Source organism: Arachis ipaensis, chromosome B9 (assembly GCF_059453495.1).
Source record: "Arachis ipaensis isolate K30076 ecotype BB chromosome B9, ASM5945349v1, whole genome shotgun sequence".
NCBI lineage: Eukaryota > Viridiplantae > Streptophyta > Magnoliopsida > Fabales > Fabaceae > Arachis > Arachis ipaensis.
Genome location: NC_142444.1, coordinates 158,177,326 through 158,189,749, shown reverse-complemented (window position 1 = coordinate 158,189,749; position 12,424 = coordinate 158,177,326). Strand labels below are relative to the sequence as shown.

At 30.8% G+C, this 12,424-nt stretch overlaps 1 protein-coding gene across 1 annotated transcript; it reads left to right on the top strand.

The window, feature by feature from the left end:
* The first annotated feature begins 1,115 nt into the window (after positions 1 to 1,115).
* On the top strand, positions 1,116 to 3,132 carry AGP9 (arabinogalactan protein 9). The gene is made up of 2 exons (XM_016318485.3): positions 1,116 to 1,893; positions 2,801 to 3,132. Exons 1-2 carry the CDS (start codon positions 1,297 to 1,299, stop codon positions 2,882 to 2,884), a joined length of 681 nt encoding a protein of 226 aa, XP_016173971.1. The 5' UTR covers positions 1,116 to 1,296; the 3' UTR covers positions 2,885 to 3,132.
* The last annotated feature ends 9,292 nt before the right edge of the window (positions 3,133 to 12,424 follow it).

Sequence of the window (12,424 nt, the reverse complement as noted above, 5' to 3'; positions counted from 1 at the left end):
AAGTTTTGGTAGACTAACTAATAGGCACACACTTATTAATCCATTTTTAGTAAAAATAAAAAATTAATATGTATAATAACAATAAATATGATAATTTTTAATAAAAAAATTAAATTCAAATATGAGAAATTAAAAAAATACATTTTATAGATATATAAGAATGATACTTGAAAAAAATTGACACCAATTTACATATATAATGTAAGACTAAAAGGAATTAAAAAATTTAAATATTAAAAATTAAAAAGTATGTGGTTTAGATTATTAATTTAAAAGAATTGACTTGATAGTTAAGTAACAAATAAAAACAATAAATCCTGAATTCCTAATCTTTCTTTATTTTTAGCCAGCTAGCTTTATGTTTCTCTAGAGTACCTTGCTAAAGAAATTTAATTTTTAATATTTTATACAATAAAAATATTATTTGTATATCAAAATGAATAATTAAAATCAATCACTAATCACTAATATATTTGTGTAAAAAAATATTTGATTTAATTTATCTTTAATATATATTTATATTTTAATATATATTTTATATTGGTAACTGAATTTGATAGTTAATTTTAGTATTATACAAGTAGCATTGATGTTTATACAATAAAACTATAAAAAGGTATAGACAACATTTTTAAATAATGTGTGAATGAATTAATAGGATTAAAAGAGTAAATTAATCTTAAATTTAATTAGTAACACTAAATTAGGATGTAGTGTATTTTTATTTGATTGGTGGTTGTTCATATTATTCAAGATGATCATTATTTGCCTAACACTCTCCTAAAAATATGGAAAGTATAGGGTATCAACGTATTATCTGCCAACTTCTGCAGACTCTTATTTATAATTGTGTTTTATGAAAGTGTGTTCGTTGATGTGTCTAATAATTAATATATTTTAAATACATATATAAAGAGACGCATCCAGAAAATATATCTATAAAGACATTTTTATTAAACATAGCTATAAAAAAGAAATTTTTATTAGACACATCTACGAACATACTTCCATGAAACACAATTATAAATAAGAGTTGACAGAAGTTAGCAGATATGTTGGTAACGTAGCAGAACCGTAAAAATATATGTTGATAGTAATGCATGGATGAAGAAGAAGATTCCACATGATCCCATGTAGCATATCAACATAGAGCGAAATTTGTCCGAAATTGAAAAGCTTGTGTTTCACTCAGTTACCATTACGCCTATATATTCTTCTTCTTCTCTCCTTGCCTCTTCCACTTAACCCTCCCAACTTTGAAGAAGAAGAGAAGGAGAAGAGTAAAATACTAGTGCCATGATGGACAGAGCAACCATTCTGTTTGCCGGTTTCGTCTGCATTGTGACCGCCGCCGGAGTCGCTGCTCAACAACAACAACAATCTCCCCCAACTCCTCCAACTCCCACCACCACCACCCCTTCTCCACCGACCTCCACCCCGGCTCCTCCCACTCCTCCATCTTCTCCTGCTCCTCCCACTCCTCCATCTTCTCCTGCTCCTCCCGTTCAGTCTTCTCCTCCACAGCAGCAGCAATCATCTCCGCCCCCACAACAGCAGTCATCTCCTCCCCCACAACAACAGTCGTCTCCTCCACCCGCAGCCACTCCTCCGCCGGTAACCTCCTCTCCGCCACCCGCATCTCCTCCTCCGGCCTCTCCTCCCCCTGCCTCTCCTCCACCATTCTCTCCACCTCCAGCCACACCACCGCCGGCAGTACCACCACCCGCCGTCCCTCCTCCCGCGCTCACGCCAACCCCTCTTTCATCTCCTCCGGCAACTTCTCCTGCTCCCCTGAAGAGTACGGCACCTGCACTATCGCCGGTTCCTGCTCTCTCACCGGCTGCTGGAGCTCCCGGTCCCAGCTTGGCATCTCTCGCTCCGGTTAGCGATAGTGTAAGCTTCACTCTTCTTTTTCTCATCTTATATTGTTACTTTTTTGCTAATGATCATGATGATTGATGAACCATATTTCGTTATTCAAAAATTATATTTATCCACCAAAATTAAAATTAACCACTTTTTGAGTGAGATTCGAATGCGAAATTTTTAGTTTAAATAGAGATATTATCCTATTTGAGTTAATTCTACTATATAATTATTGTAAATAAATATATGTGTAATTTAATTTATTTTTAATATATATTTAATATATCTTTTATTATTATTATTTGTTATTTTGTATCTTTAGCTAATACTAGAATATTAAGATATATTACATCAGGTTTCTTTTTAATTTTCAGATAGTTATAATATCATTTTATCGCTGTGATAACATAATATCAAAAAATTTATTACTTAAAATAAGTAATTTTTATTATTTTTTAAAAAATAATATAAAACAAATTAAAAGAATACTTATGTAAAAGATTTAAATAAATTAAAAAAAGAAAAAGTCTAGAGGGCCAGTAACTTTTGTGTTTTTTGGTTAGCACTTAACCATCAAAATAAAAGTGAGTGATCTCCCACCATTAGATGTAATCTCACACCATTAAAAACACTATTGATGGCCAATTGATAGTTACAAAACATCAAAATTGCTGTCCACTAGTATTCCTCTTAAAAAAATCTTATTCAAAATTTGAGAGATATGTTAAAAGTATAATTATTTATATTTTATATAAAAAAATGCAATTTCATAACCGTTTTTAGATAATTGAAATTTGAATAATATATGATCTCTCTTTTTATTATTTTTCAAGCTAGATTTGTTTTAATTTGCCTCTTGGCACATACATATTTGTGTTTGATACATTAATTATATTAAGACTAAACTTATAAGTGAACGAATTTCAATTTGCAGAGTGGAGTAGAGAAATTGTGGTCATCCAAAAAGATGGTTGGGAGCTTTGGATTGGGATCGGCTCTTTTATCATTACTGCTGTAGAGATCTTCTAATTGCTACCATCATTTTGCCATTTGCCTCTCTATATATACCATTTTCTAGCTATCATATTATATACATATATATGGGGAGTTTATATCACTGATCTACCTACTTGGACTATATATTATTCATTTCATTATTCGCTTGCATTCTTTTGAGGGGTTTTGGGAGTTATTTTCTATGTTACCATGATATGTCTATTATCATTTCACTTTATTATTAAATTTTTCTATTCATTTGCTGTCTAATAATCTTTTTTTCTTATTCTCCTCCTGCTTTTTTTTTTTATTATGATTGTACTCTGTTGTCTGTCTTACTTTAACTATACGCTTGGTTATATTATTATATTGCATACATAGACACGTGTAATGATATCTGTACTTAATTTTTCTATATATTTTTTAGTATAAAAAATAAATGTTTATCTTTTTTCACATTTTATCAGTTATTTTTAATATAAAAGATAAAAATATAAAATATATATAAAAAAATGTTATAACATTCTTCTTCCAAAAATGCCTTTAACATACATAACCAATAACAAATAAAGAATATTGTACTGAGCTCAATTGGGCTACGTTCAAGCCTCCAATTGAGGCATAAATTTTTGTTTATTTTTTAGTTCAGGTCTCTATATTGTGCTAGATCAAAAGTTCAAAACATGACTTAATTTGAGCAGTTAGTGATAATTTAATTAATCAAACTTATATATGTAAAATGTTTTGATCATGAAAAAAGGACAACCCGCCTCTTAAAAAAAATTGCATTTCAAAATATCCCTTCTCGCTAATAATAATGTGAGAAAACTATCATTCTTAGATAAGGAAATGTGAAGTTTTGAAATGATCTTTTTTAAAAAAAAAAAAATTAGAATTCAAAGTTCTTCAACACCTTCCGTTGTACGTACTCAGATAATTTGCAGGTGACAACACTACCGCAACATTAGTTTAGGGAGTGGGTTATTGGGTGGTTCTTAGAGTCAGGTTTGGGTTATTGGGCATAGCCCAAGTCCCAAAAAAAAGAAGCATAATATATTGACCAAAAAAAAAAAAGAAGAAACATAATACGTACCCCGTTATAATACCAAAATAATAATAATAATAATATGTGATGGAGACACAAAAATTATTTTGTTTCATTTATCATATAGTTTTGAAAGATAGAATAAAGGATCAATATAGTTTTGCAAGAACAAGAAAGGTAATAGATAGAGAAAATTAAACATAGAATTATCAACAGAATCATTATGACCAATATTTTTTCTAGAAAAAAAAAACTAAATATATTTACTTGACTCTATGTATATGATATTTAAAATTTGTAGTTGTAGCGGAATTAGAAGGGGAAATCATAGCGGGCCTTTGAACACTACCTATAACGATCTCATTAGTCAAACTTGATCCAACCTTTTTTTCTTTTGGAGATGACTTGATCCTTTTTTTTTTATGATAGATCCATCTTTAAATGAAAGAAATTCCCTAACCAGAATTCTTCACAGTAAGAAACTCTGCCCATAACCAAAACAAAGGGGAAAAAATTATCTGGGCCTTGGCCCTTGATGGAGGTCCAAGTTCAGCCTTCTTATAAAGTGGAGTATTGCTTCTTTAAAAAATGATAGGTAAACCAAGTTGGGTTGGTCTAGTGGTTAGCTCACTAGTCCGCTTAAGCAAGTGTCGGGGGTTCGAATCCCGCCTTGTGCATGCAGCAACCCATTGGCCAGCGGCAAACCCTTAAATGGAGCTCAGTACCGCGACGGATTAGTCCTTGACCTGCCGGGTTGGGGGATACCGTGGGAAACCAAAAAAAAAAAAAAAAAAAATGATAGGTAAACCAACTTGAGTTGATCGAGTAGTTAACTCACTCGTCCGCTTAAATAAGTGTCGGGATTCGAATCCTACCTTGTGCATATAGTAATTCATCCGCTACGGATTAGTCATTGACCTGTCAGGTTGGGAGATAACGTGCGCAACCAACCGAAAAAAAAAAAGATCAGGGTACTACACCAAAAATAAAGGAACAACATAAAAAAAAAACAAAAGGAATAGAGTGGCTTCCGTTTTGATCAAAATCATTCCATTGACCTAAAAATGTTTTTGTTGGAGATAATAATTAAAAATTATTAGATAATTTAATATATTTAATTAAATTATTTAATATAATGTGTTAGAAAAATGCTCGAAATCCATTAGAATTTATTATTTTTAGCCATTACTTAGTAATCAACTCAATTTCGTTACAACAAGTTCTAATGACCCTTTAATATTCTTCTAATGTGTTAATATGTAGCTGTTACGTGAATAGTTACCTACTTACCTTATAATATTTACTCTCTGGTGCTGCTAGCTAGCTAATGTAAAATGTGAACAGGATATGAAGCCATTAGCCATGTGCAGCAATAAGTTCCCTAAAAATAAATTAACAGAAGGCTATAAATTAAGCAACAAATAAAAGAGAATAAAATATTTACGGGAAAAGGAAAGATGATCGTAGAGACCACTGAGGAATCATGAGATGACATGTATGGTGCAGCCAGTGGTGCATGTCCTGAATCACATTGGGGCAGTGCCCAGTGAGGACTGAGGAGATAGAATATTTAAAGAAAGAGAGAAATAATGAATAGGTAGTGGGCTAATGCGGTTCAAATTCTTAACTCCAAGGAGGTGGAATTGAATACCATGAAAGGAAGCCATAGCCCATAGCCCCTAGCCATAATAACACACAACAATATCAACACTATAAGAGAAAGGAATAAATTTAATTAAACCATATATATATCAGCAACAACCATCTCTTTGTCTGTAATTGCCTACTTTGTCCAACTCATAATGGCAAACACTTTTGCTTCTATCATATCTTATAATGCAGTTAGGCCCTCCCAGAAGGGTAGTTACCTTTTTCTTTAATGACACCCAAAATAGAGGGTAAAATGAAAAACAACTAGAAATATATGAGAGTTCAGAAACTGCTGTGTTGGACCAAAATTTTAAAGTACTGTCTTTAAAATAGTTTTAGTTCTTCTTGTTATTTTAAGATAAAATTATACCAAATTAATAGGTCTCTCATCTTATAAACTCCTCACTCTTTTTTATTTTCTTTGATGTGTGACTAACTTCAACACTCCTCACACTTGCAACACTAACATATTGTTCTAATGAAAGAATGCTAAAAAAATGGTTCAGTAAACTGAACTCTGGAAAATCCTAACAACTAGTTCAAACCAAATACCAATTATGAGTTTATTTGGTATATAATAAGAATCATTAAATATGTTAAGATAGCCCGGAAGTGTAGGTGACATTGCACGTGTAAATGGCAAGAAACTGATTCACACACGCACGCATAGATAGATGGAGTGTAGAGTAGCATGCATGATGGAGTGGAATATGATGATAGTTGTTATTTATGGCAGAAAGGGTGATGAAATTGACACCATTGTTGGTCATCAGTGTCATAAATATGCATCAATTGCAAGTCTTGGTGTGTGCAGAGGAGCAGGAGGACTATTACTAATAAATTTGTCTCCATCTCCGTGCAAGTCAAGGAGGGGAACCTTCCTCTGCCGACACTCTATCATACCATTTTGTGTTACACATGTATCTATATGCCCTCATGCATCTTGCATCTCTTTTTAGTGCTCTCAACCAAAATGTATCATTACAATTCCTCCTCAAACCCCTCCTCTTTTTCTGGATTACAAAGCAATAAGTCAAACAAATTACCATATAAGTGGGGGCATTTTACATGTATATTTAATTTACAACCCAACTTCATATGCAATGTTGAGTAATTAGTAGATGGAAACTCAGGTGCAGTTAACTTCACGTGAAGTTTATAATTGAGAGCCGTTAGATGATTTGGCTAAATTTTCATCTAACGACTCTCAACTATCAACTTCACGTGAAGTCGACTGCATCTGAGTTTTCACTTAATTAGTATATTTTTTTACTATTATTATTTGTTTTATCATAATTTTTTATCGTTTCGAAATATGACTACTTCTATCTAAAATATAATTTATAGTCTTTAAAAATAAAATAAAATTATGTAAATCCTAAATATAATTAAAAGTATCATATTACAAATAATAACTAATTTACAAAAAATTAAATTTATTTTAAGCTAAATTCAACAAATTCTTAATCTAAATCAAACATTCATTTATATATGTTCGAACGAATATGTAATAGATATAAGACAAGATAAAATGATTGCTGGTCATGTTTATACTCAATAATTATCATTAGATATTATTTACACCATTTTTTAAATGGTAAATATTTGATAATAAAAAAAATTAATCAAAACTAATTAAAATTTGTCTTGTTAAACAGTTAAAAAATTCACCTTATTTATGACAGGTCAAGTCATGTTGGACCAGTTCAGTGGCGGATCCACGGGAGACCTAAGATGGCCATGATCCCCCCAAAATTTTTAAAAAAAAATAGTAAATAGTAATAATTAATAATATTAAATTTTTTTATATATAATATTAAAAAAATATAAGTTACAAAATTTTATAAATTAAAATAACTAAAAACTGCATTATATATTGGATATTTGAATTATTGTTGCTCTTGTTAACAAATAGCTCATTCTAATAATTAATAAAAATGGTTTTATTATACTAGCCCAAGCCCATACTATTAATTAAAGTAACCCTAGTACATTTTTCAAATATTTGTTTCAAACCATCAGAGGCATCAGCGCCACTTTTCTCTCTCTTTTAGTGGTTCCCAAACTTTTGGTCTTCTACTCTTCTCATTCTAATTTTCCTTCCATACTAAACAAGACATATGAAGAAAAACCATTGAAGAGAAGTGAACAGCAAAATATTAACCATTGAATGCACAACAAAGATTCAAAGAGGTATATTTCAATTTTTTTTAAGTTAATAACAATGTCAAGTATTATTTATATTATTTATTTAAAATAATTAATTTATTTTTTTTATAATAGACAGTGTTCAAAGATTGAAGTGAGGACAAAACTCAATAGAATTATTTTTTGGTGAGACTTGGAACAAAAAAATAATCAGGTAAATCAATAACTTTATTTTTGGTTATTATATATTTGTGTTTCTAAAATTATTTTTTATTGCTCAATAGGTTTAATATTTTTTTTAAGAAAATAATATATATGCAATTATTTTTGTTTTTTTTTGTTAGATAGTTCAAGTTAAGTTAAAAATGTCAAAGATGAAAACAATTCACTCATTTTTCAAGAGAAAAGAGAGAATATATGATGAACAAAATTCAACTTCAGATTCTTTGAGTAATGTTCAAAATATTATTGAACAACCTGTGACACAACTTGTTGAGCAAGATATTCAACCCCCTGCTTCCAAAATAACAAGGACTGAAATAGATCAAGTTAATATTGATACATTGATGCGTGATCCCGGAAAGCGTCCGCAAATTTGGATACCAGGTGGAACTCTCACTTCAACTCAATTTGTAGCCTTTTACGTATGTTTGGAGCAACAACTTCAGTTCTGGAAGATTTGGCTACTAATGGATCTACATATTCTCAACGTGGTGATGCTACTTATGCTCTTAAATCTTTATTATCATTTGATTTTGTTTTCATTTTGCATATGATGAAAGAAATCATGGGAATCACTGATAAACTTTGTCAAGCATTGCAACAAAAATCTCAAGACATTTTGAATGCTATGCATCTGGTTTCTAGTACAAAGTCATTGATTCAACAGTTAAGAGATAATAGTTGGAGAGCACTTTTGGAGAAAGTTAGTTCTTTCTGCAATGATCATGCTATTCAGATACCTGATATGAGTGCTTTTTTTAGTGACATAATTCGGTCTCGTCATAAAAAGGATGTTGTCACTGTTGAACACCACTATCGTGTTGACATTTTTACTAGCGTGATAGATTTTTAATTGAAAGAGCTAAATAATAGATTTAGTGAGCAAGCAACCGAGCTCCTCATATTGAGTACATCTTTAGATCCTAAAGATGCTTTCAAGTTATTCAGTGTTTGCAACATATGCAATCTTGTAAAGAATTTCTATTCTTTAGATTTTTCTGAGCAAGAAAAGATTCAATTGGATTATGAGTTACAACATTATGAACTTGATGTGGTTAAAGCTCCAAATTTTCAGAATTTGTCTACTCTTGTTAAATTGTGTCAAAAATTGACAGAGACAGGAAAATCAAATATATATCCTTTAATTGATAGATTAATTCGTCTTGTTTTGACTCTTCCTGTGACAACAGCAACAACTGAACGGGCCTTTTCAGCTATGAAGATTATTAAAACAAGGCTTCGAAACAAGATGGAAGATGAATTTTTAGCAGATTGTATGATTGTATATATTGAAAAGGAAATTGCTTCAAAATTCACTTCAGAGATGATAATTGATGATTTTAGTTCCATGAAGCATCGTCGAACAAGTTTAAAAATATCAAAATCTTAAAGTATGTAGTTGAACATTGACTTTTATATAATATAATTACTTTTTTGATATATATGCTACAAATCATATTTTGTTAATTTTTTGTTATATTTATATTTAATTGGCCCCCTCTTATGAAATTTCTGGTTCCGCCACTGGACCGGCTCAAATTGCCATCGCTACTCATTTGAAGAATAAGATGAGCTTTTGGGTTCTGCCAATTAGTATCAGCTAAGGTCAAATTACAAGTTAAATAACTAGTCAAACCTTGGAATCTTATTCTAATTAACATATGCTCATTCAAGAAAGGGGTGATATTAAAAAGTCAAACAAACATTAATAAGGCACATTTGTCTAGACTAGATTTGTTTTTCAGTAATCTCATCTCAAGTGTATTATTAAAGTATTCAGCACTCTCACCATCTCGTATACATCTCTAAGAAACGTGGGGGATCATAATAATTCACAAATTGTTATATTATTATTGGCAAATATTAATTGGTAAGGTATATTTTGATATTAAAATAAAACGAGCCAACATTTTTCACATATAATGTTAACTAATAAAGTAAAATTAAAGAAAAATCACCAGCTCAAAATTTGACAGACAAGGTACATAACATGTGTGTAATTTTTCCTCTTGTAATAATTTAAAATCATAGTCATAATAATTGAATCCAAACATAAGTTTCAAATCTATACATGATTGTACTATATATATATTCTAGCAGTAAAGAAGGGCATCGAATATAAAACTAAAATAATTGTAGGATCGAGGTCCTACTACTCCTGATAACGAGAATAGTTGGAACAGTTCCATATATGCGGTACACATTGTTCGATCCAAGTCCAAGGTTGTAAGACTCACATAAACCCTCTCTCAATAGGGCCATCAAATGAGAAAAAATTGGTGAAAGGATTAGTTTGGTGCACGACATTCAATTTTAGGCAATAAAATGAGTCACTTAATGCAAAGTAAGGGACTAATTTGGTGCATCTACAACAATGACATAATGGATGACACGTAGACGAATACTGTTGCGACATGTGACACAAACAGACACGTGACCAAATAACATTATGACACGTGGCACAACCATCCACATCAGCATTTCACGTGTCACTGGTCACCACATTATCATATCATTACACATGGTCAAATCATGGAGTGACACGTGTCATTTACCGTCCACGTCATCAAGCCATGTCATCACGTCGTTAATGAAAAATAAGTCAGGACTAATATGGTGCACTTTTCTCAATCTCAGGGACGTAATTAGTGCAATTAGAATCTCATGGATAATTTTAGTGCACGACGCCAATCTCATGGACCATTTTAGGGTTTAACTCCATAAACCCTTCCTCGATACGTCTATCAAAATCAGTCACGAGTATAAAATACATATTCAAAATAAATTAAATTATGCGTATTTATACACAAATACATTAATAACTTATTTTAGTGACTGATGTTAGTTTACGACTAACATTTTTATTAAAATTGTTATTAACGATTTTTCTTTTCTAGTAACTACTTATTAACGAAATTCACCAACAAATCTCAACATTTTGGTAAATCTTAATTCTAATAATATATTGCAATTTGCAAAGATATTGTAATGTGGTTTATTTGTATGTGCATCATCATGTGTATGCATCACTGTCACTATAGTACCTATCAAATGCCATTTCTTTTTCATAGTTCACCGAATTAGAATGTAAACGCTTTCTATCTAACCAATGAGAGAAACGGTTTGTTATAAAGGGCAAACAAACAAGCACAACAAATTTATTGGTTGAGTTGAATTGTCTACATCAAAAGACTTATTAATATATACATTCACATCTTGTAACGATGAGTTTGGTCCAAGCGTGATTAGCAAGCATAGTTAGTTTTTCATTTTTTTTTTTTTGAAGTTGAAGTGATGATCATGCATTATTGCATCTAGTCACCAAACTTCTTTCCACACCATTCTCACAAATCTAATAGTCTTTGTCTATTACTATAATAGGAAGCCCTCAAACGAGATTTTGACTGTTTCATTTTCGGTTCTGTAACAAAATGCTGTAATTAGTACATTAGTTTAGGGTGGTGATGGTGATAGACATAAATGTGTGCACATTTTGACTATGCTCCTCACAATCACAAAGAGATGCGATATACATGTTGCTGAAATCGGATAATAAATTATAGATAGAAAACGAAGGCTCAAGGAGTTTTGTCCATAAGGTAGTTTTCCACATGTATCAACTTATTACTTTGGACAATCACATATGATGCAATATATGCGTGGCATGCATGAATATCTAACCAGCCATAGAATATGTATTTAAAAAAGAACATGAAGTCTTCAATGATGAATGCTATTGTGATCTAAAAAAAAAATGTAAGGGATAATATTATTTGAAAATTAACTTATTGTTAAAGGTAAAAAAAAAAAAGAAGAAGAAGAAGAAGATAGTGCTATCTGAAAATTAACTACTGTTAAAGATGAGTCGTCTTAAATAAAAGAGGGAAAAAAGGAAAGGAAAAAGGTAAATACTCAGTGTAGTTAACTTCATATAAAGTTAATAGTTGATGGTCGATAAATGATTTGTCAGGTTTGACTAAATTATCATCTAACAATTCTCAATTATCAACTTCATATGAAATTAACTGTATTTAATTTTTTGCCAAGAAAAAATAAAACACAACTCAATACCTTTTAAACTTTTTTATTTTTTGGAATCTTCCTGAGGAAAAAAAAATATATAGAGGTATATATGGATAAAGATGAGAAAGACAAAACCTAAAAAGTAAAAGGAAAAAAAAAGGAAAGATACATACATAGGAGGATATGAAGACTGAAGAGTTTATTATATGTTGAATTATACATTATTGTAGTGTAATCAAATTTGTATGACTCTTGAATTAGTGAGTAGTTATGTAAAAGAATTTTAATAATATATAATTAAATATGCATATTAAAATTAAAAAAAAAAATTATAGTGTCAATTTATACAAAAAAGAAGCTGGTTACATCAGTTGAGGGGGTTTTAAGAGCATCAAATCTTGTGGTCGTTCCATAATGACAGTCACACACAAACATACGCAGGCCTTACATAAGAAACCTAACCCCATTCACTTT